Consider the following 24,778-nt stretch of genomic DNA (forward strand, 5'->3'; position numbering starts at 1 on the left):
GTTCTGTGTTGAGAAAAATTTCTGACTGACCTCTGACTAACCAATGTTCTTGCTACTATTCAAATATCTTAGAAACAGGACAGTTATGCAAACAGGTCATTGACTCCTGAATTTACTTCATTACAAAACATTTGTCATTAAACATTGACATGCAAATATGAATATTTAATATTTGCTTATACTATCTCCATTAGATCAGAAGTTCAATGTGGTAATTTAGTGCATTTGTCTTGATCAACTCCAGTTATATTTTAACTCAAGGCTTTTTCTCCTTAGATATAAGGATAAGCGATGACACAGGGGACACACTGTGAATAGAAGACTTGATGTCTCAGGATGCCTGTGAAATGGATGTCTGTTCTGCTGCTCCTGCAAATGGGTTGTTACTTAAAATCTGGGAACTGTGGGAAGGTGTTGGTATGGCCAATGGAATACAGTCACTGGATGAATCTAAAGACAATACTGGATGAACTTGTACAGAGGGGACATGAAGTGACAGTTCTGAGACCTTCAGCTTCTATCTTCCTTGATCCCCAAAAGTCACCTGGTCTGAAATTTGAGAGTTTTCCTACGTCTGTCAGTAAAGATGATATGGACAAGGTTTTTACAAAGGCTGTGGATGTATGGACTAATGAAGTACCAAGAGATATGTGTTTATCCTTCTCTCCTTTGCTACAAAACCTGTTTGAGGAATATTCTAATAACTATCTAAAGATTTGCAAAGACACAGTTTCAAACAAAGAACTTATGACAAAACTACAGAGATCCAAGTTTGATGTCCTTGTCTCAGATCCCATAGCTCCCTGTGGGGAGCTGATAGCTGAACTTCTCCAGATCCCTTTTCTCTACAGTCTTCGCTTCACTCCTGGCTATACAATGGAAAAGTACAGTGGAAGATTTCTAGTGCCTCCCTCTTATGTACCTGTAATTATGTCAGGACTAGGTGGTCAAATGACTTTCATGGAGAGGGTAAAAAATATGATGTGTATGGTGTATTTTGACTTTTGGTTCGAGACATTTAATGAGAAGAAATGGAATCAGTTTTACAGTGAAACATTGGGTAAGTTATGTCTCTCCTCAGTAGCTCAGTGACCTAAAATTCCCAAGTATTTAAATCTATACTCTAGTCCATGAAGTGCAAAATGAAGTTGCCTTTTATAGGTGATCAAATGTAATATGATGTTAGCTACCACACTCACTGTAAAGGCTCATATTATTGATCAAAGAGAAGCAGGTATAAGACCTGATAAAGGACATTCTGCTGAGATACAGAGCTGCAAAGAGAAGCAAGTAGAGTTTTCTTTTTTTTTGTAATTTTATTAAATTATAAAAGTTTACATTTCCGCCCCTCCTCCCACCACACTCCCACTCCCCCCCACTCCCTCACTTCCTCCCTCTCCATCCCCAAGAGCAGTCAGGGTTTCCTGCCCAGTGGGAAGTTCAAGTTCCTCCTGCCTCCCTCCAGGTCCAGGAAGGTGAGTGTCCAGATGGACTGGATCCGCAAAATCCAGTATATGAAGAGGAAACAAGTCCCAGTGCCATTGTCAATGGCTTTTCAGAAAGACTCTGGCCAGCCACATTCAGAGAATCCGGCCACATTCAGAGAATCTGGTTGGATTGCGTCCTCGTTCAGTCCCAGTCCAACTGGCCTTGGTAAACTCTCATTAGATCCGTCCCCTTGTATCAGTGGGTGATCACATCCCTCGCAGTCCTTATTTCCTTTTTCATTTTCTTCCTCCTTCTGCTCCTCATTTGGACGTTGGGGGGCTCAGTCCGGTGCTCCAATGTGGGTCTCCATCTGTATCGCCGTTCAACGTGGGATGAAGGTTCTCTCTGATCTTGCCGTCTTTGCTCACGTTCTCTTTTCTTCTGCTTCTTGTTTGGACCTAGGGAGTTAAGTCCAGTTTTACGATGTGGGTCTCTGTCTCTATCTCCATCCATCGCCAGATGAAGGTTCTATGGTGATAAGCAAAACCTTCATCAGTATGGTTATGGGCCTAGGCCGTTTCAGGCACCCTCTCTTCTGTCTAGAGAACAATCTGGGGATTTCCTTGGACCTGTGATCCCATTTATAATCAAGTCTCCTGTAAATCCTAAGATGACTCCCTATGTTGAAATATATTCTTCCCTGATCTCATATCCATCCTTCCTTCCTCCCCCCATCCCAGTCCACCTAGCTTTCCCCATTCCTCCCCTACTCCCTTCTCTCTAACCTTCTCCCCTTCCAACAACCATCCCCCCCCCCCCATGCACCCGAGGATACTTGGGACTCTTGTCTATTTCCAATCTCCAGGCAGATAGCTACATGATTTTCATCAGGTTCACCTTATTTAGCTTCTCTAGGATCACGAATAATAGGCTTAAAGACCTTTAATTATGGTTAGAATACACATATGAGTGAATACATACCATATGCCTCTTTTTGGGTCTGGCTTACCTCACTCAGTAAGGTGTTTTCTATTTCCATCCATTTGCATGCAAAATTCAAGATGTCATTCTTTTTTACCGCTGAGTAGAACTCTAATGTGTATATGTTCCACACCTTTATTAACCATTCTTCTATTCAGGGGCACCTAGGTTGTTTCCATGCTCTGGCTATTACAAATAGTGCTGCTATGAACATTGTTGAACAAATGCTTTTATTGTATGTTAGGGCATCTCTTGGGTATATTCCCAAGAGTGGAATTGCTGGGTCCTGAGGGAGGTTGACTCCCAGTTTCCTGAGAAACCGCCACACTGATTTCCACAGTGGCTGCACAAGTTTGCATTCCCACCAACAATGGATAAGCGTTCCCCTCATTCCACATTCTCTCCAACATAGGCTATCATTGGTGTTCTTGAGTTTGGCTATTCTGACAGGTGTAAGATGATATCTCAAAGTTTTTTTGATTTGCAATTCCCTGATCGCTAAGGAGGTTGAGCATGACCTTAAGTGCCTTTTGGCCATTCGGAGTTCATCTGTTGTGAATTCTCTGTTCAGTTCAGTACCCCATTTTTTAATTGGGTTAATTAGAGTTTTAGTGTCTAGTTTCTTGAGTTCTTTGTATATTTTGGAGATCAGACCTTTGTCTGATGAGGGATTTGTGAAGATCTTCTCCCAGTCAGAAGGTAGCCTTTTGGTCTTACTGACAGTGTCCTTTGCTTTACAGAAGCTTCTCAGTTTCAGGAGGTCCCATTTATTCATTGCTTCTCTTATTGTCTGAGCTCCTGGGGTTCTGCTTAGGAACTGGTCTCCTGTGCCTATATCTTGTAGACTACTTCCCACTTTCTCTTCTATCAGGTTCAAAGTGGTCAGATTAATGTTGAGGTCTTTAATCCATTTGGACTTGAGTTTTGTGCATGGTGATAGATATGGATCTATTTTCATTCTTCTACAGGTTGACATCCAGTTATGCCAGCACCATTTGTTAAAGATGCTTTCCTTCTTCCATTGTATGCCTTTAGCTCCCTTGTCAAATATCAGGTGTTCATATGTTTGTGGGTTAATACCCGGGTCTTCTATTCGATTCCATAGGTCGACTTCTCTGTTGTTATGCCAAGACCAAGCTGTTTTCAATACTGCTGCTCTGTATTAGAGCTGTAATAGAGTTTGAAGTCAGGGATTGTAATGCCTCCAGAAGTTCCTTTATTATATAAGATTGTTTTGGCTATCCTGGGTTTTTTGTTTTTCCATATAAACTTGATTATTGTTCTCTCAAGATCTGTGAAGAAGTTTGATGGAATTTTGATGGGAATTGCATTGAATCTATAGATTGGTTTTGGTAAAATTGCCATTTTTACTATGTTGATTCTCCCAATCCAAGAACAGGAGAGATCTTTGCATTTTCTGGTATCCTCCTCAATTTCTTTCTTCAAGGACTTAAAGTTCTTGTCAAATAAGTCTTTCACTTCCTTGGTTAGAGTTACCCCAATATATTTTATGCTATTTGTGGCTATCATGAAAGGTGATGTTTTTCTGATTTCCCTCTCTGCTTCTTTATCCTTTGTGTATAGGAGGGCAACCGATTTTTTGGAGTTGATCTTGTATCCTGCCACATTACTAAAGGTGTTTATCAGCTGTAGGAGTTCTTTGGTAGAGTTTTTGGGGTCGCTTATGTACACTATCATATTGTCTGCAAATAACGAAAGTTTAACTTCATCCTTTCCAATTCGAATCCCCTTGATCCCGTTATGTTGTCTTATTGCTATTGCTAGGACTTCAAGCACTATATTGAAGAGGTATGGAGAGAGTGGACAGCCTTGTCGTGTTCCTGATTTTAGTGGAATGGCTTTGAGATTCTTTCCGTTCAATTTGATGTTAGTTGTCGGCTTACTATATATTGCTTTTATTATATTTAGGTATGATCATCGTATACCCAATCTCTCCAACACCTTTATTATAAAGGGGTGTTGAATTTTGTCAAATGCTTTTTCAGCATCCAATGAAATGATCATATAGTTCTTTTCTTTCAGTTTATTTATATGATGGATTACATTGATAGATTTGCGTATGTTGAACCAGCTCTGCATCTCTGGGGTGAAGCCCACTTGATCATAATGGATAATTTTTCTAATGTATTCTTGGATTCGGTTTGCCATTTTTTTAATGAGTATTTTAGCGTCAATGTTCATCAGTGAGATTGGTCTGTAATTCTCTTTCTTGGTTGTGTCTTTGTGTGGTTTTGGTATCAGGGTAACTGTTGCTTCATAAAAAGAGTTTGGCAATGATTCTTCTGTTTCTATATTGTGAAATACATTAAGGAGTATAGGTATTAGCTCTTCCTGGAAGTTCTGGTTGAATTCTGCATTGAAACCATCTGTACCTGGGTTTTTTTTTTTGGTGGGGAGGTTTATGAAAAGAGCTTCTAATTCTTCGCGACTAACAGGTCTATTTAGATTGTTCAATTGCTCTTGATTTAACTTTGGTAAATGGTATTTATCTAAAAACCAATCCATTTCTTGTACATTTCCAACTTTGTGGCATATAAACTCTCGTAGTAAGATCTAATGATTCTCTGAATTTCCACTGTGTCTGTTGTTATGTCCCCCTTTTCATTTCTGATCTTATTAATTTGAGTGTTCTCTCTCTGTTGTTTGATTAGTTTGGCTAGGGGTTTGTTAATCTTGTTGATTTTCTCCAAGAACCAACTTTTTGTTTCGTTGATTTTTTGGATTGTTTTCTGTGTTTCTATTTTGTTGATTCCAGCCCTCAGTTTGATTATTTCCAATCTTCTACTCCTCCTGGGAGAGTCTGCTTCTTTTTTTTCCAAAGCTTTAGGTGTGCTGTTAAGTCTCCAATATATGCTTTCTCCATTTTCTTTAATTGGGCACTTAGTGCTATGAACTTTCCTCTTAGAACTGTTTTCATTGTGTCACATAGGTTTGAGTATGTTGTGTCTTTATTTTCATTAAATTCAAGGAAGACTTTAATTTCTTTCTTTATTTCTTCCTTGACCCAAGGATGATTCAGTAGTTGACTGTTCAACTTCCACGCATTTGTAGGCTTTCTGGAATTCGAATTGTTATTGAATTCTAACTTTATTCCATGGTGATCCGACAAGACACAGGTGATTGCTAATATTTTTTTTGTATCTGTGGGAGTTTGCTTTGTTACCGAGTATGTGGTCAGTTTTCGAGAAGGTTCCATGAGCTGCAGAGAAGAAGGTATATTCTTTCCTTTTTGGGTGGAATGTTCTATAGATATCTGTTAAGTCCATTTGATTCATTACCTCTAGCAATTCTCTTATTTCTCTGTTGAGTTTCTGTTTGATTGATCTGTCCATTGGTGGGGGAGGTGTGTTGAAGTCTCCTACTATTAGTGTGTGTGGTTTGATGACTGCCTTGAGTTCTAAAAATTTTTCTTTTATATAAGTGGGTGCTTTTATATTAGGGGTGTAGATAATCAGGATTGAGACTTTCTCCTGATTAATTGTTCCTGTTATGAGTATAAAATGTCCATCTCCATCTCTTCTGATTGATTTTAGTTTGAAGTCAATTTTGTTAGATATTAGAATGGCCACACCAGCTTGTTTCTTAGGTCCGTTTGCTTGGAAAACCTTTTCCCAACCCTTTACTCTGAGTAGATGTCTATCTCTGTGGTTGAGGTGTGTTTCTTGTAAACAGCAGAATTTTGGATCCTGTTTTCTTATCCAGTCTCTAAGTCTGTGCCTTTTTATAGGTGAGTCGAGTCCATTAATATTAAGTGATATTAATGACCAGTGGTTGTTGATTCCATTTATTATTTTTGTGTGTGTGTGTGTGTGTAGTAGAGTTTGTGTGTTTCTCTTCTTTCAGTTGTGGTTGTGAAGGGTCACTAGATGTCTGGGTTATTGTAGGCAGTGATGGCAATGTTGGATTCCTTGGGTTGCGATTTTCCTTCTATTACTTTCTGTAGGGATGGATTTGTGGCTACGAATTGTTTAAATTTATTTTTATCCTGGAATATTTTGTTTTCTCCGTTGATAGTGAACGATAGCTTGGCTGGGTATAGTAGTCTGGGTTTGCATCCATGGTCTCTTAGTTTTTGCAGTACCTCTATCTAGGATCTTCTGGCTTTCATGGTTTCCATAGAGAAGTCTGGTGTAAGCCTGATAGGTTTACCTTTATAAGTCACTTGACCTTTTTCCTTTGCAGCTCTTAATATTCTTTCTTTAATCTGAATGTTTTGTGTTTTGATTATTATATGGTTAGGGGACTTTTTTTTTGATCCAGTCTATTCGGCGTTCTGTATGCTTCTTGAACCTTCATAGGAATATCGTTCTTTAGGTTGGGAAAGTTTTCTTCTATAATTTTGTTAAATATATATTCTGGGCCTTTGATCTACAGTTCTCCTTCTTCAATCCCTATTATTCTTAGATTTGGTTTTTTTATTGTGTCCCAGATTTCCTGAATGTTTTGTGAAGAGAATTTGTTGGATTTGTCGTTTTCTTTGACCAGAGCATTTATTTTCTCTACGGTATCTTCAGAATCTGAGATTCGTTCTTCTATCTCTTCTATTCTATTGGTTATGCTTGATTCTGTAGTCTCCGTTCGTTTACCTAGGTTTTCCATATCCAGCCGGTTCTCGTTTTGTGTTTTCTTCATTGCCTCCATTTCAGTTTTCAATTCTTGGACTGTTTCCTTTACTTGTTTGATTGTTTTTTCTTGGTTTCTCAGGGTATCATTCACGGATTTACTTATTTCTTCAATCTTTTGTTATATTTCTCATCCATTTCTATACTCATTTCTTCAAACTTTTTGTTATACTTCTCGTCCAATTCTTTAAGGGAGTTATTCATATCCTGTTTAAGGGACTCTATTGCTTTCATAATGGCACTTTTTTCCACTTCATCTGGGTTAGAGTGTTCAAATCCTTCTGTTATAGGGTCGTGAAGATCTGGTGTTTTCATGTTGTTTTTCAAATTGTTGGAGGAGGTCTTGCCTTGGCGTCTGCCCATCTCTTCTTTCAAATGCTCTCTATTGGAACTTCTGGTAGCAGGTCAGGTTCCCTTGTTGGGCAGGGAGTTCACTGATAGAATGCCTACCTTTCCTCAGGTAGGCTATTGAAGCACAGTCACTCCCTCTTTCCGGGATGCACCTACAGAGCAGGCCCAATGTGCAAGGCAGCTGAGCTGGGGAAATTTTATGGCCCCAGTGGGAAGGGAGAAATATAGAAATTTGTACCTGGATGGAAGCTGGGGTGGCAGGCGGGAGAGCTTAGCAGGATAGAACCAGCACTATAGCAGGATAGAACTGCAGGTTGACCTGGGAGTCTATGGGGTCGGGGAAAGTCCAAGCTCCTTCTCGGGCCTTAAGCAAACTCATCCCTCCAATGGCCCACTGGCTGGAGGCTGGGATGGCTGGCGGAGGCACCCTCCGATGACCCTCTGGATGGAAGCTGGGATGGCTGGCGGGGGCGCTAGCAGGGTGGAGTAAGCAGTGCAGGCTGACCTGGGAGTCTAAGGGGTCGGGGAAAGTCTGAGCTTCTCCTCACCGGGCCCCTGCCGGAGGCCTGAAGCAAACTCACCCCTCCAATGGCCCTCTGGATGGAAGTTGGGATGTCTGGCAGGGGCGCTAGCAGGGTGGGGCCAGCAGAGCAGGGTGACCTGGGAGTCTAAGGGGTCAGAGAAAGTCTGAGTTCTTCCTCACCGGGCCCCTTCCGCGGGCCCGAAGTAAACTCACCCCTCGATGGCCCTCTGGATGGAAGCTGTCAAGTAGACTTTTCTTAAGTGGTATTTTACTCATTTTGCTGTAATTTTTAATCTATTTTAATAAATCACTATCTAGTTAACCAAATCATAACTAATGTATATTAAGGAATGAAATATTTTACACTTTCAATATGTATATAATATTGAAGAAATTATTTTCTCCTGAATAAGAAACTGTCTTTATTTAAAACTAAACTGTAAGGTCTAAAAGATGTAACCAAAAGATTAAGAGTATATTTCTGTTCATTTTGAGTACCTGAAGTTCTGTTCCTAGCACACACTCAGGTCCACTGTCTTAAAATTGCCTGTAATTTCTGCTTCATGGGATCTGTTACACTTTTATGGTATCTGCCGATTCCTGAATAAACTTAGTGTATATTTAATGAAGCACACATATATATAAATAAAACGTATAAATTATAAAATATTTCCCTGTATTTCCTAAAGAATTCCTTTACTCTTAAAGATACTATGTTAGTTCACAGACTTAAAAGTGGTACTGGGGTTTGTACCAACATCATATTTTTATTGTATACTTTCCTAACATCCATTTTTTAAACACTATGGAAACATGAATACACACATACAAGTCTGTATTTTTTGATGTCCTTTTTTTTCCTCTTAAAAACATTTCATAAGTTAGACTGGCCAAAATTACTATTCTCATAATTTCTGAAAATATTGTGATTGTTTTTGTAAGATAAGCACCATTAAATTTCTTAATATGAAACAAAGGTAGAAGCACTATCCAAGAAATTCAGCAATTCACAAACTTTACAGCTCCTTTAGCAAAGCAAAGAAGAAGGAATGGCTACAAACTACAAGGACCCTGGAGAAGTCTGGCCATGGACTATTGGACCTGGAATGTGTGTTTATATTTGCACCGTTCCTTTTAAAGGTGTAGAGAAAAGTAAAATGTGTGCTCTTTAAATAGTGGTTTAGGAGGTATTACAGTAACTGTTTCAAGTTAATGTAGAATCATTAGTTAATTTTTACAGTTTGCTTTCAAAAAAAGCCTAAACTGATGTTTATGTATATTATGTGAGCAACAAATCATTACACTGCAAATTTTGATACATATCAATAAACACTGTTTTTTAAATGAACACGTTCCTGATCAAGCATATATTCTTGCATTATTTAAGAACATATATTTTATATTCAAATGACAATCATTCAACTTTTCTCCTTCTCACTTGCTCATTTCTCCTTCTAGGAAGGCCCACTACCTTAACTGAGACAATAGGTAAAGCAGAAATGTGGCTCATTAGATCCTACTGGGATTTGGAGTTTCCTCGCCCAACCTTACCAAATGTTGACTATGTAGGAGGTCTCCACTGCAAACCTGCTAAACACTTGCCGAAGGTAAATACATTCTTTAGATCTCCTTCTTATTTGGTGTCCTTTCTGGTAAACATGATTCTACAGTTTTCATTAGATTTTTCTCACAGGGATAGAGATATATAGGAAGGTGACTTAAGCATTCTGCTAAGTAGGAGGTAAATAAACTCAGGAAAGAATGTGATAGACCTGGGAAATATTCCTATCAGTGAATTAAATTGGGTCAGTTAAGGTACTTAGGTGGTTAGCAGTTGGGTAAATTCCTTTCCTAACAATTATGAGGATATATGTTTGAATCACAACACCCAGGTAAAAAGTTGGGTGTCCCAGGACAGTGCAATGACATTAGCACTAAGGTTGCAGAAACAGGTTGATACTGGGAGCTTGCTGGCCACTAATCTGTTAAAAAAATGTTAGGATTTGTGTTCAGTGTGACACAGTCTCAAACCCTATATTGAAGATTAGTAGAGGAAGACATCAGAGTTTAACTTTTGACATCTATGTGCTAAACAAAACCAAGAAATCTCCCCAGCAACTCTGACACACACACATACATACCCACACATATAAGCACACACAGGGGCAGAGACACATAAGCACACATACACTTATACGTAAACACACACACATACAAAAACATATATGCACAAACAAGTCAACTCACATAATAACACATGAGAAAAGACAGAGAAGTTAAGTCAGTTAAACTCATCAATCAAAAACTGCTCATCACCAAAAGTTATTATTAACATATATCCTAAGTAATTGTTTGATATCTGAACAAACAGACAGACTTGTTTCTCTCCAACCAGTAAATTTTGGATACTAGCTTTGAAAATACTCTATTCATACACAATATCAGAAAATTATTATATAGTATATGTTTATCATGCAGTTATTCTTGTTTCACAAAGATTCAAAATATTTTATTAATCATAGTAGGAATTTTATGAAAATAACCACAGTGTACATAATATAACATAAATATTATTTTATCAAACACTAGTAAATAATATTAAATCACCCATTATAGGAGAAAAAGAATATAGCAAGGGAAAAAATAAAAAAAAACATTTCTGTAAGCAGAAACTTTGTAAATGAAGTGACAATTTTTAAATGGTTATAGAATATGCTTACTCTCCTGAGTTTTAATTTTGCCATTGGAAAATATTTAGAATATCACTCGGACAATGTTTGAGTATAGTTTGTGTGGATAACTGCAAAGTTCAAAATCTTCGATATTGCCATGTTGGTCTTTTGTATGTATTAACACCACTATACTAAATATTCTTATAAACACTTCAATTATTATTCTCCTAGTTCTTTCATGAATGTTTCATAAGTGATTATTCTACAACTGTATTTTGTCATGAAGCAAATTCTCTTCACAGGAAATGGAAGACTTTGTCCAGACCTCTGGAGAGCATGGTGTCGTGGTGTTTTCTCTTGGGTCAATGGTCAGCAACATGTCAGAAGACAAAGCCAATGCAATCGCATGGGCTCTTGCCCAGATTCCACAAAAGGTGAGGGAAAGCATTCCATATTGACTCTATATTAAGTCTGTAAACATCCTTGAAAAGTCTGATTATAGAATTGATTGTGTGAAAGGTAAAGTTTTAAAGAAGCTCTAATTTCCCTTAGCCAAACAGATATCCACAACAGATGGTTCAATACTGCAGAAGGTGTTCTTGACTGAGAGTGACTTGGATATAAACACTGTGATCACTGTAGGCACATTCTGAAATGCTGGCATGATGATGACATTGCTATCAAGAGTATGTAGACATAGTCAAATTCTTCAGAGTCACTTGTTCTCTTTGTTGATTACTTAAAGACACTGCATACATTAAATTTTCAGGGGTGAGTTAATTTGTATTTAGTATTTCTATCAGAATAACAGTAAGCAGGTATTTAAAAAGTTTGAAATGCTTCATGATTCTGCATCCTAATTTTGGAATAGGCCTATTTAGTGTACAGTTGAGAGGGCCTTTTAAAGGAGAGGAGTTCAGTCTCACCAACTGTCAATCAAAGTACACTTTTGCATAATTGACAGAAAAAGCAATATAAGAAAAATATATATTTTTTGATTGGCCTGCCAGTATTTGTTGGAGAAATATCCACATGAAAGGTAGAGACAGATGCTTCCCTCACAGTGATGTCTGCATCATAAAAGATGAAACTCACCTCTCTGCTCTTAACCAGTCAGAGAGAAAGTCCTAACACACAAGGAAGAAATAGGGAGCTTGTGTCTATGACACTACACAATATACAAATGCCTTCGTAATTTAAAATCAAATAATTATAATTCTTCCATTACCACTAAGGGTATGTTAGCCAGGTAGTACCTCAGTTAGGGACTGAAGGATGAAAGGAAAACAAGGCAGCCAGGTCAACTTTGCAATACTAAATAAGCACCTTAGCAATTTGTTCAAAGTTTGAACCTAACAAATCTAAATCCATCCAAGGTAAGGCCTCCCTGACAGGCTCTAAATCATTTGCTGCACAGTATTGACACATAATAGGGGATTTTGTCATGTCTTGGGTTAATACAATCCATTAATATCAAAATGAGATCCTTTATGGTTGAATTAAAAAATAGAAAAGGTAAAATGTATTTTATTATGAGGATGAATATGTATATTAAAAACTATTTTTTACAAATGCAAAACTATTAAAAGCCAACAACAGCTGTTTTAGGTAAACCAGGATATAAAGCTCCCATTGTCCACATGGTGGCATTACCGTTTTATAAGTCAATCAACCATCTCCATTTTTCAGGTTATTTTTTAATTACAAAACTAGGAGAATTCCAGGGAAAAGGAGGGGGATCCATGTGCCTGTTTTTCTCTGTTCCCTGACGACCTTGTGAAGATCCCGTATCTTTTCCTTAGAAACAGGACATCGAGATGTCTAGACAGGGTCACTAGGTTTTTATATAATTTATGACTCCTCTGAAATATTAAGTCATACTTATGTCCCCTTATACTTGGAAATATAGGCCGCATAATCGCTTGCATCTGTTTACTTAGTGTTTTTCAGTTTTGACAACCCAAACTTTCATTAGAATTTTGATTGTGGAGAACGGATATCATTAGATGTGAGATTATAGGTCTCTGCATGAGTCTCTTTTAGAAAGCCTCTTTACCAAAATTAATCAGAATATGAGTAACACATGGCTGGAGAATTTCCTTTATGTCTTGTAATTTTGTAGCATTCTGTTTAATCTTTTAGAACTCGTAGTTTCCAACTTTATTAGGGTTGAATTTCCCCCCATAACAAGCCATCCAGGTGCCCATCATTCTATGGTTATAATAGAAACCTCAGTCTCATCATAACTAAGTAATACTGTAAACATTTTTCCATTTACTTTTAAGTCCAATGATGGTTTATGATTTTCCTTTTGTAAGGTTCTTAAATCTACATAGTCTTACTTGTACTGAGTCCTTGCTCACAAAGCGTGTTTCTTTGTGAAAGGCTATACAGACATTGGTAATAACTGCAATTTTCCTTCTGGCTAAACGACCAATTACTAGGCACTGTATTCGTGACTGCAGTTTCCCCTGTTAAACCTTCATCACTGATTTCTGTATGAACTATGACTGTATTCATGGATAAACTACTGAAACCCAATAAAAATTCAACTCTTTGAGGCAGTATAAGTCGCCAATATTCTGTGTGTAACCTTAAAGGACATTGAAGAGAGGAAACAGCAATGTTTAAGGGTGAGGACTAGCAATAGCAGCACTTCCTTGAATTAATTCTTGAAACAAAAGACTAATTTGATTATTATCTGAAGTCTGGCATCAATGTTGTTATTTTTGCTATAAAAAGCCTCTAATTTTGTGGATTTCTTAGGGGACTCCTAAACATATTTTCCTACTGTTAACTGGTATTGTTTTTGTTTGCAGGCAATAATTTCCCATCCTTATCAAAATTGTTTCAACATTTTTAAACCCAATGTTTTCCTTCCTTGCATATAGGGTAAAGCCTGGAACTCATTGAATAGGAACATACAATTGTAAGGGCATTTTACATTGCCTCTTCAAGTGGCCACTTTCCAAACATCTATTTTTGTAATGTATAGATTTTTATATCAGCTAATTTTGCTCTTTGTTTGTAGATCCCTACATTCTAAAGTAAATTAACTTCGAAAAATCCAGAACATTTTCTATCTCTCTTTGAGGCATGATTAATCCTTGGCAATCTTTATCAACATTATCAAAAGCTAAGTGTTTTAATAATAACACTCAAATTTGTTCCCATTCTGCTAAATTTTCAATAGCATCTTTGAGTTTCTCTATGAAATCAGCCATAAGGCAGAGAAGGACTTTGTATTTATTTGTATTTATTCTACTTTGCTAGGCCTGAAGTCAAATTCCATATCAGCTAAATCCAGGAAGCCATTGCTACTTCCCTAATGTGGGAGAAGTTGTCAAAAGCATATTATGCAGTTGATAATATATTGATACCAATCTACCACTCTCTGTCATTATTTCATATGTGACATTTAGAATTACCGCAGTCCTAGTTCTATAACTTTTTATGGGCTTTCTCTGCAAACCACACTTGCCACTGAAGAAATCTAAAAGAGTTAAGAACCATTTTAGCAAATATGTGGAAATCATACAGCAACCATAGTGCATTATTGTTCCAACCAAAATGATTCATAACTACATGGAGTAGTAGATCCACAGAAAGCACAAGCCTTCTTAAAATCCTTCATTTTATCCATGTGTACCCCATGCTAAACACTTTTCTTTTGTTGAAATTTCACTAAAACACAAAGGTCAGGGAGGAATTGGTAAATTAATTCCTTTTTCTCTCATGCCCTAGCTTGTCTAGGTTGTAATCTTAAGTTTTTTCGTAAGCTTGCTGAAATCTTCATCAAAAAGTAGAAAGAATACAAGATTAGGTTGATTATCAGATTCCTTACCCCATGCTTCAGGAGTGCGTTTAGGCAATACAGAAAACATTTTTAAAGGAGACTCAAAAAAGTGAGCTGAGGGAGCCATCACCCACATAGTTGTCATGACAGTGGTCCTGTATTTACTATGATATTACCTACATTGGGAAATTTTCCTTCATTCCTAATTTTAAGATGTTATCAGTCAGTTTATATTTATGCAAGGAATTAGTCATTTCTTCCTCATGATTAATAACCTCCTTATCTTCATTTAGTATTGTATAATAGTTCAAATCAGTGCCTAAGTGACCCAAATTGAATGGGGATCTCTTCCCGCTATTTATATGCCTTTCCAATATTCAGTCAACTCTGCCAGTTATTTCTTCATCTAAAGCACTTTCTCCTGGAAACTTGGGGTTATAATCATAGCAATAGTTAACTCTAATCAGAGAATCAGACAATGTACAGTCTGAGGGTTTAGAAAGGTCATATGACCAAAAATCACATGAGTTGAATTTGTATATGATCAGTATGAATAGCCATGTGTGACAAAAAAAAAAGTTTTTCCATAGAGTCTTGCTATGGTTTTCATTGTTATGAAGAGACAACGTGATCATGGCTTCTGTAATAAAAAATACACTTAAATGTTGTAGCTTATTTAACCATTATCATCATGAAGAAAAGTATGGTACCATGCAGGTCAACATGGTGCTGGACCTGAACATGTTACATCTTGCAGGGAAAAGGAATTCCCCAGTTTGTATTTAACAAAGATAAGCCTGAGGATTCGCCTCCCTCAAGGCTCTAAAAACTTTCCTGCATAGAATAGACACATAATAGAGAATTACGTCATGCCTTGAAAGTAATAGATTATAGATATCAGAGTTAAGCTTCTTACGATTAAATGAAGGCAGAAAAAAAACGAAAATGTACCTTATTATCAGAATGAATATATATAGTATAAAAGCAATCTTTCAAATGCAAAACTATTAAAGACCAATCTTTAACAATAACTGTGTCTAGATAAACCAGACTGTAAAGATCCCATTGGACACACGGTGGCAATAACATTTCATAAGTGATTAAATCATCTCTATTTGCCAGATTATTTTTTAATCATAAAATGAGGAGAATTTCAGAAAGAGAGATCTCTATGTGCCTATTCTCCACTGTTCTCTGTAGACCTTGTAAAGAACTCATATCTTTTCTTTAGAAACAGACCACACAGTGTCACTAGATTTTATTTAATTTTGACTCTTATGAAAAACCCAAGTCATGTTTATATTCTTGTCCACATGGGGATATAGGTTCCATAATTCCTTGTAACTCTTCCAAGTCCTTACATTTTCAATAACTCAATATTTTAATTAGCAATTCTGATTGTGAAGTCGACTGAAAGTTACACTGATATAAACTTGAGGCAAAGAGATCTCAGAGCCCACCCCATAGTGACATACTTAATCCAGCAAGACCACACCTCCTGATATTGCCACGCCCTGAGGGGGCCATTTTCTATCAAACCGCAACAGAAACTCATAAACGGCAGTTTAAACTTTATGTGAATGACAATAGCAAGCAGTAGTGGTTAACCAGAAATAGATCCACTCTATCTGTTATACCTGGAGGGAGGGTAAAACACACTTAACAAAAAAAAATTAGCCTTTTGAAGAAATCGAGGTCACAAGACTCTTGATTTGTTTTCTTAGAGTGTTCTCTCAAGCACTCAGAATTCTGCTCATGTGACTCCATTCCTGGATCATGTTCCAAAACTGTACTATGCAAAATTACTCTTTGGATGAGCCAAATGATTCCATATTTTTATTAGTCAACACAATGGCATTGTTTCAAAGAACTTCAGACCAAGGAGAATTGTGGATCAGAAATATTTGTCATGAATAAGTAATCAAAGCCTAAAAGCTTGAAATTCAATGAAAATAACATAGAACAAGTGAATACAAGTAAACCCACAAAAGTCTTTAAAATATAACAATGTTAAAAGTGGACTATTAGAACTGTAAAAACATGTTCATATAATCATGAGTTATTAATAATGTGTCAGTCTCATCTGAGATTGAATTATATCACCATGGGAGTATATTAAATATTTTCATGCATCATTAGCTATCTCAATTGTCCATGCATCTCTGCTTAGAAAAATGATGATTATGTTCAGCCTGCCTGAATGTAAAAGTAAGCACAGACTTTGCTGGCACAACCTTCTTCTCAGTCTCTCTAGCCTTCTCAATATTCAGCCTTCTCAATATTCAATACCTTTCTGATATCCTCATCCATTTTTATGGTAGGTATTTACCTATGTTATATTTAAATATAAAAATATCTATTTTTATAATTTCTGTTTTGACACCATTTCTCCGTTTTCTTTATTCCTCCAAACCCTCCCATATCCATTCTTCTTGCTCTCTTTCAAATTCATAGCATCATTTTTATGAATGCTGTTACATACATATATACATATTATATATATTTCTAATTATAATTTATTTAGTCTGTTTAATGCTAAATTTGGCTCCAGAAATAAACATGATTTAATCTTTAACAGGTTCTATGGAGATTTGAGGGCAAAACACCAGACACCTTGGGACCCAATACCAGACTTTACAAATGGCTCCCCCAGAATGACCTTCTAGGTAAGACTCTAAGAACAAACATATCCTAGTTGACTTCAAAATCCTTTATGTTACACTTAGTGAATGTATTATTTATTTAAGATAACAAGTTCTGGTGTGCAGTTGGTCACTTTTAATACTCATTTTCTCTTAGCTACCATGTACCCCATGTGTTCATCTGTAAATTAGAATTTCATAGTTCAACTCTCAAGTCCAAAGCAATTCTGCAAAATATCTCTCTGGAAATTTAGTTTCTTCTCACTCTGAAAAAAGAAAACATTGCACCAAGATTCACATAGTTTTTCTTGGGATGAAAAGTGAGGGGAAAGAGAAGTTGTGTGGTGAACTAAATTAATACATTGAATTAAGTAAAATTAATTTTCATGTAGAAAATCCCCTTTCAGTTCCTGATAGTGTACATTTCTCATTTCATGTCTAAGACTGCTAATTAATCTCAATCTGGATTCATCTTATTCTAGGTCATCCAAAAACCAAAGCCTTTGTAACTCATGGTGGAGCCAATGGAATTTATGAGGCGATCCATTTTGGAATCCCTATGATTGGCATTCCTTTGTTTGGAGAGCAGCATGATAACATTGCCTACATAGTAGCCAAAGGAGCAGGTATTTCATTAGATTTCAGAACAATAAAAAGGGCAGATTTGCTCAATGCACTGGAGGCCGTCTTAGATAATCCTTTGTAAGTATACCTTTTGAAATGTATATATGTTGGTATTTGTTTATTATTAATTATGATTCTCACTGAAGGCCAAAGGAGCAAGAATTATCCTGAAGGCAAAAATAATGAAAGATACAGAGAAAAATTAGGATATGATTCAGTGTCATACGTTTATTTTTCATTTTTTGTTACTACTTTTTATTTCCATGTGGTGCTTTATATTTCTTTTCTATGTAAACTATACTTTTCTTCAATGTGTAATCCTTCTACTTAATCCTCAAAACAGCTTGTCCAACAGGCATATGCCACCAGCTATGGAAAATTTTTATTTTCAATTCTTTTTGTAGTGTAATTTTTCAGACTTTAAAGTATAGTATAAAACTTTAATAGCCAATAAGTAAAGTGAAATAAAATATTGAAGGGGAGAGCCATTTATTTGTTCCTTGCCACCTAGACCTGAAATAATCACACGGACACTATATAAATTAAATCACTGTTTGGCACATTATCTCTAGCTTTTTATTGGCTAACTCATACATCTTAATTTAATCCATTTCTGTTAATCTGAATATCATAACATGGCAGTGACTTAAAGGCAAAGTTTCAGCACATGTGTCTCCAGTCAGCTCCATGGCATTTCTTTGACTCCACCTTCTTTCTCCCATGCTATAGGTCAAGCCAGTTTCTTATTCATTAACCAATAAAAGCAACACACAGACAGAAGGACCTCCAACACCATTTTCCCTTTTCTATTTAAACAAAAAGGAAGGCTTTAACATAGTCAAATTACATTTAATAATACAGTCATCAAGCATGAATTATAGTGGTGTAGGAGGTGCTTCTGTTTATGTGTTGCTTTCATTGGTTAATCAACAAAGAAACTTCTTGGCCTGATAGGGCAGATCTTAGGTAGGCAGAGAAGACAGAACTGAATGTTGTGAAGAAGGGCAAAGTGGCAGATGTCATGGATCCCCTGCCTGAGACGGATGCTGGTTAGAAACTTCCAAGTAAGCCACAGTCTCATGGAAACACACATATTAATAGAAATGGGTTCAATTAAGATGCAAGAATTAGCCAGTAAGAAATTAGAGCTAATGGGTCAAGCAGTAATTTGATGAAAACGTGTCTGTGTGGTTATTTGAAGTGTAAGCTAGCTGGGTGGCTGGGACAGAACAAAGTGACCCTGTCATCCACCAGTCTCCCTTTTCTGTTTAATCAAAAAGAAAGGCTTTAACATAGTAAAATTACATTCAATAAAACAGTAATTCAATTACTGTTTATAGTTACAATTATAGTTACAATTTTTATATCTACTTTATGTTTTATCATGACAAAGGAAAACTATAATTATAAATTCTTCATCTCCATCAAAGACTCCAGAAGGATATGACATTGTCTAAGTAAATAGGAAGTTCAATGTAAGTAATTTCTGACACTGTAGAATTGAAGGAACATCTTGCTGCCTGATAGTCACGCAAGGTTCTTCTGTATTGTTGGGGCATCTTTGGCCTACAGGCCCATCTAACCCATGGGATTTCATGAAGCAGGAAATCTTAAAGATACTTCTGCCTATATTGTCAGTTTGCCAGTAACGTTATTCTGTGTCCTGCAGAATGTCTGGCAGACTCTTTCATGTAGCAGCAACCCCAAAGACTCATCTTATCTTTAGCAAGTTCAGCAGTCATTTCTCTGCAGGTCCTGCATGTCTGTTTATGTGGCCATGCAAGAGCAGTTTCTTGTCCAATTGACTAACAAACTTCATAAGCAGCCCATTTGATGCCCATCTTCTTCTTGAAGTAGCTTGTGCTGCCAGGTGCAGAGGTGTCTCATTGTCATGAAAAGTCCTAATTTCTTAAAACATTTAAATATCATTTTCTGAGGGTCTCTGAAAGATTTGAAGAATACCTAAATGAAATATCTCTCTATATATCTAGAAAACCTAACATGACTACATGCTTGACTATTATAGTTGACTATCACCTATATTTCTTACTTATACATTACATTATTAATTGAACAACACAATCACAACACCTTAATCAAGAGCAGAAACATTTATATAATTAGATTGACCTTAGTTTGCATCAATAAACCAAGATCCATAGAAATGCTAATCTCTATACCATATCCATCTTTAAATATAAAGACAAATTTATAAATAATATTTAGGAATATGAGTAAAGGCCTGATATTTATCTCCTCCAGGGGCTTCATGGCTTCTCTCTGACACCACCTTCTTTCTCCCAGAATTCAACTTAGTTTTACCTGCCTAGCTCTGTTCAGTCGTGTCTTGGGCCAAAGTCACTTCTTTATTAACCTATCTTATTCACAGAATACTGTGATAATACTATGTAATTATTTTTGATGTTCACACAAAAAGATTCACATCAAGTACTTGCTTAGGTACTTATTTGTTGAGAACAAATATAGATGTTCTACTTATTCAGATTTTGTTAGGGTCCTATGTTTTTGAGAACGACTACAGATGTGATATTTATTCAGATTTTGTTAGGGACCTATGATTTTGAGAATGAGTATAGGTTTCATGTTTATTCTAATTTTGTTAGGGACCTATGTTGTTAAAAAGACTATAGGTGTCATCATTATTCAGATCTTGTTTAGGTACTTACGTTGTTGAGACTTAGATGAGTGTAGTTTATCAAAGAAACAACTTCACAGCACTTCCCTCTGGCTTTTAAAATCTTTCAATCCTCTCTATTGTTTTATACCACAAAATTTAGTGTACACGTGGGGGATGTCAAGTCAGTTCCAGCTGAGAGGTCTCTGGACTCTGTTTTTGAATTGAATGCTCATTCAGCAATAAAAACTTACCTTCCACCATTGGAGAGTAAGCACCACCAATAGGCTCTATGTTTAGGAAGTTTCTTTGACAGACTTGACCAATCTCTTAAAAAGAGGATTTCTCATATTTGGTATTGAGTTTTGTGTAAGGTGCTCTTTGACTCTTCGATTGAGCACCATCAGTACAGAAGAGGAAAAGATCATTAAAAGCATACATGTATATTTATACATAAAATTGTATGTGTTTTGGGAGAATTTAATACATTATTAATAGTGAAATTTTTCATGGCCTTTTCTGATATATTTATAGGTACTCTGTTACTGTCTGCCTTTCTTTTGTATTAACCATCCTCACTGTTCCCTAAGGAGTTTCCCCACTTCTCATTTCCTAATCAGATAAGTCACATATAAAATTTTAAACAAATGTAACTTGCATATTAAGAAATGATGATTATTTAATGAGAATAAATTCATAATTCTCTCATTTTGCTTTGTAAATAAAAAGACAGTAAGTTACCATTATTACAATTGCTACTTTTGCAGCATTAAACTGACATCAGAGTTGATGACTTGTCTTTATAAGCCTTCTCCTTTATATGCTCATCAATAATTATTTCAGCATGAGAATCAAATACACTTTGTATTTGATCTTCAGTGTGAAATTTTTACAACTCATAGTTCTAAAATTACAATGCTAACAGAAAACGAATATCAACAATAAGAGTAAATCTAAGGCTGTGGATAAGGGAAGGTCTGCCCCATCAGCAGATCAGAGTTCTGTTCCCAACACTTACATCAGTTGGATGCAGACATCTGTAACTCTTACTTTGGCAGTTCTCATAACAAACACACACACACACACACACACACACACACACACACAAACACATACACACACAGTTTGCACACTTAAACACATAATCTCTCACACATATATTTATAAGTAATAGCAGAAATTTATTGTGATTATACTTAACAATAAGAATAATAAAAGTAATAAAAATTCAATACAGTAACAGAGTTGAAAATTATTCTTCCTATTAATTTTATCAAATATTTGATGACCTTAATTAGAAAAAAATAAAAGCACTGAGAAGCAGCTATTAGAGCTAATTAATAAGAACCAGGACACATTTGTAATTAAAACCACTAATCATTGATAGATGTATCATAAAATTCTCATTTTAATCTTTATCAAATTTACACAGACATGCACCACCATGAGGATTCAAGAGTTTTCTGACTTCTACTTATACATCCTGAAACTAGTACATATTTTGCACACAAAATTGCTAATAATTGCTTATGTGTTACTGAGGCTTTATATACTCAAGTAATATCTCATTTTGATTTATTTTGTATTTAAGACTCAGCTGTCTCTAAACTCTACTTTAGGAATATTTGATCTTTATCATTTTTCTTTTTCAGTGCTTAATATTGCATGCTCAAGGAACTCAGACATGACTCTGAACATGAAACAAAATATATTTTCCTTCTATATGGTGTGATTAATTTTAATGTTTACACAAAAGTTTACACATGTGTATTCATCATTTCTTCTGTAAGTTGCTGTCTGTTTTCCTTCTATCAGCTATAAAAAGAATGCTATGTGGTTGTCAACCATTCATCATGACCAGCCCATGAAACCCCTGGACAGAGCCATCTTCTGGATTGAGTTTGTCATGCGGCACAAAGGGGCCAAGCACCTGAGGCCACTTGCACACAACCTCACCTGGTACCAGTAAAACTCTCTGGATGTGATTGGATTCCTGCTGGCTTCTGTGGCAGCCATGGCTTTCCTTTTCATAAAATCCTTCTTATTCATTTATCAAAAGTTTGTAACAACGGGAAATAAAATGAAGAGTGAGTAGAGAAGGTACATGAACTACATTTCAGCATCATTCTAGTTTATGAACGGCCTTCTGAACATTCACTGATTACTCTATAAAGGCATATCTTCATTAGAGGGGAAGGAAGAAATAATGAAATTATATTATAATCTCGCAAAATATAAGACATAATAAAAAAAGCTGAGCAAATGATAAAGAACACCCCAGTAAGCATATTTCCTCTATAGTATTTTCTTCAGTCCTGCCTACTGAGTCCTGCTTTGAAACCCTCGCCTAAATTTCCTCAGCAATGGACAGGAAACTATGAGATGAAATAAACCCTCTTTTTTATCAAACAAAAACAAACAAAAATTAATATTTAAAATCTAAGGAGAGGCCTCGGCATGATACAGGGCATTCAGCATTATGATAAGCAAATATGTGGTGGAGAGGTGAGACAGAAAGGGAAGTGGGAGCAGTTTGTTCTCTGTGAAGACAGGTAGGACTGTAGACGTGAAGACAACAAGGAATGGCCTGATGAGAGAGTCCTGTACTGCTATTGGAGGCCATGGTGTTATCTAAACCTGTGCTGCTGCAGAGGGCCATGACTCTTCTGTAGCAGGGTTCTGTGTCAACGTTCATGCAATGTGGACCTCCTTTGTCTGGTCTCCCATTTGAGACCATGATGTCGTCTGAGTACGGGGCTTAGGTGATCCAGCCACTCACCAGCCACCACACAGTAGCACCAGCAGTGTAAAAGTGCAGAAAAGATGGCCCTGTTCCTTGCCTGGCAAGTGTGGAAGAGCTGGATTGGATGGTGTGTTCATGGGAGAACTAAACCCACCAATCGCTGGCCACAGGACTAGGGTGAGCTAGCCCTGCAACTTGCCTGAGCAGCTCTGAAGAGCTGGCCCTAAACGAAGGTGTAGATGAGCATGGCCTCATTAGTGTGGGAGAACTGATTCTTATCCCTCATCTTGTCAGTGTCAGATAGTTGACCCTGATGATCTGGGTGAGGAACAGCTAACCCTGATTGTGTGGATACAGAAAAGCCAGCCTTACCCCTCACCTGGGCATCATGGAGAGACAGCCTTGGTGACCAATTCAGCTACCACTCAGGCCCGGTTCCAATATTTTGAGCTGGCCCACCTAACACATACAAAATCTATGAGCTGCAGAACCAAAGTTGCAGGATCTCCATGACACAGGGCAGCAACAGTATAGCCTAGAGGAGTCTCAGGGAGGATTCAGCATTGGTAGTGTAGCAGAGCCCAGAGGCCTTGAACCAGTCCAATGACTCATTGCAGTGAACTTTCACAAGTAAAGATGTTTGAAGAGTACACCGTGTGACACAATGTGAGACACTGCACATTCTACCATGATCCTTTTTTGTAATTTAAATTCTCTATTGTCTTTTTGGGCGGAAAGTTACAAGGTTTGAGGGCAGATCTGAAAGGCGTGAGAAATGAGTGTGGCTGCGGTGTATGATATGAAATTCAAAGAATCAATAAAAAATTGATGGAAAAATTTAAATAAGGAAATAACCCTTATTCTTTTATGAAAAAAATAGTGTGAAAAAAATTTAAGCAAGTATGGATCTCATCCTCAAAACTCTTTTCATTTTCATACGAGTTGTGATACAGCTGGGTAGTGTATAATTAAATGTGTATGAGGGAATTAGTTCAAAAACAATAACCAGTTAATAGATAATTAGTTCAAAAAACAATAACTGACAAAATTCATACCTCTTATTATAATATCCTGCTGATGACTGCCCCAGAACAGGAAAGACAAGATTAGGAAGACTTGAAGAAAAGAATGATATTGTGTTGTAAACGATGGGAAAAGATGTAAATGTAGTCTTTTCTTTTTCTTCTGTTTTATTTTTAACTTTACTTGAATGTTTTGTTTGATTTTATTATTATTTTTCATTTATTTCCCACACAGACCTCAGTTTCCCTCCCTCCATTCACCTTCTTACTACCCTCCATCTGTGCCTCCTCCATTAAAAGGGGCAGATCCCCCATGGGAGTCAGCATAGCAAGGCAGATCAAGTTGAGATAGGATCCTCTCCTCCATCAAAGCTGGGCAAGCCATCCCAACACAGGGAATAGGTTCCAAGGAGCCAGCTCATGCATCAGGGATAGGTCCTGGTTCCACTACTAGGGACCCCACAAACAGACCAAGCTTTACAACTGTCACCCACATTCAGAGGGCCTAGGTTTGTAGCATGCAGGTTCCGTACCTGTTGGTCCAGTGTCATGAGCTCCCACTAGCTCAGATCTACTGTTCTGTCGGTTTCCCGTCATGATCTTGATCCTGCTGTTTCCTATGAAAATGTTGAATGAGACAAAGAAAGTTCTAATTCCGAAATACACTCTTTGTCAAAAAGAAAAAAAAAGTTTCCCCTGTTAGCATTTTTGTTTTCAA

General features: G+C 36.8%; 2 protein-coding genes across 2 annotated transcripts in view; both read left to right on the forward strand.

Annotated features, from left to right (window-relative positions):
- Positions 1-24,778, forward strand: part of LOC125406231 (UDP-glucuronosyltransferase 2B17-like) — a 245,283-nt gene that overhangs the window by 42,592 nt on the left and 177,913 nt on the right. The window lies entirely within an intron of this gene.
- Positions 292-22,568, forward strand: LOC125406232 (UDP-glucuronosyltransferase 2B17-like). Its single transcript, XM_085691684.2, has 6 exons — positions 292-1,060; positions 9,385-9,533; positions 10,901-11,032; positions 16,973-17,060; positions 17,519-17,738; positions 22,111-22,568. Exons 1-6 carry the CDS (start codon positions 337-339, stop codon positions 22,262-22,264), a joined length of 1,467 nt encoding a protein of 488 aa, XP_085547810.2. The 5' UTR covers positions 292-336; the 3' UTR covers positions 22,265-22,568.

The sequence above is a fragment of the Myodes glareolus genome, chromosome 8 (assembly GCF_982192425.1).
Source record: "Myodes glareolus chromosome 8, mMyoGla1.1, whole genome shotgun sequence".
Taxonomy (NCBI): domain Eukaryota; kingdom Metazoa; phylum Chordata; class Mammalia; order Rodentia; family Cricetidae; genus Myodes; species Myodes glareolus.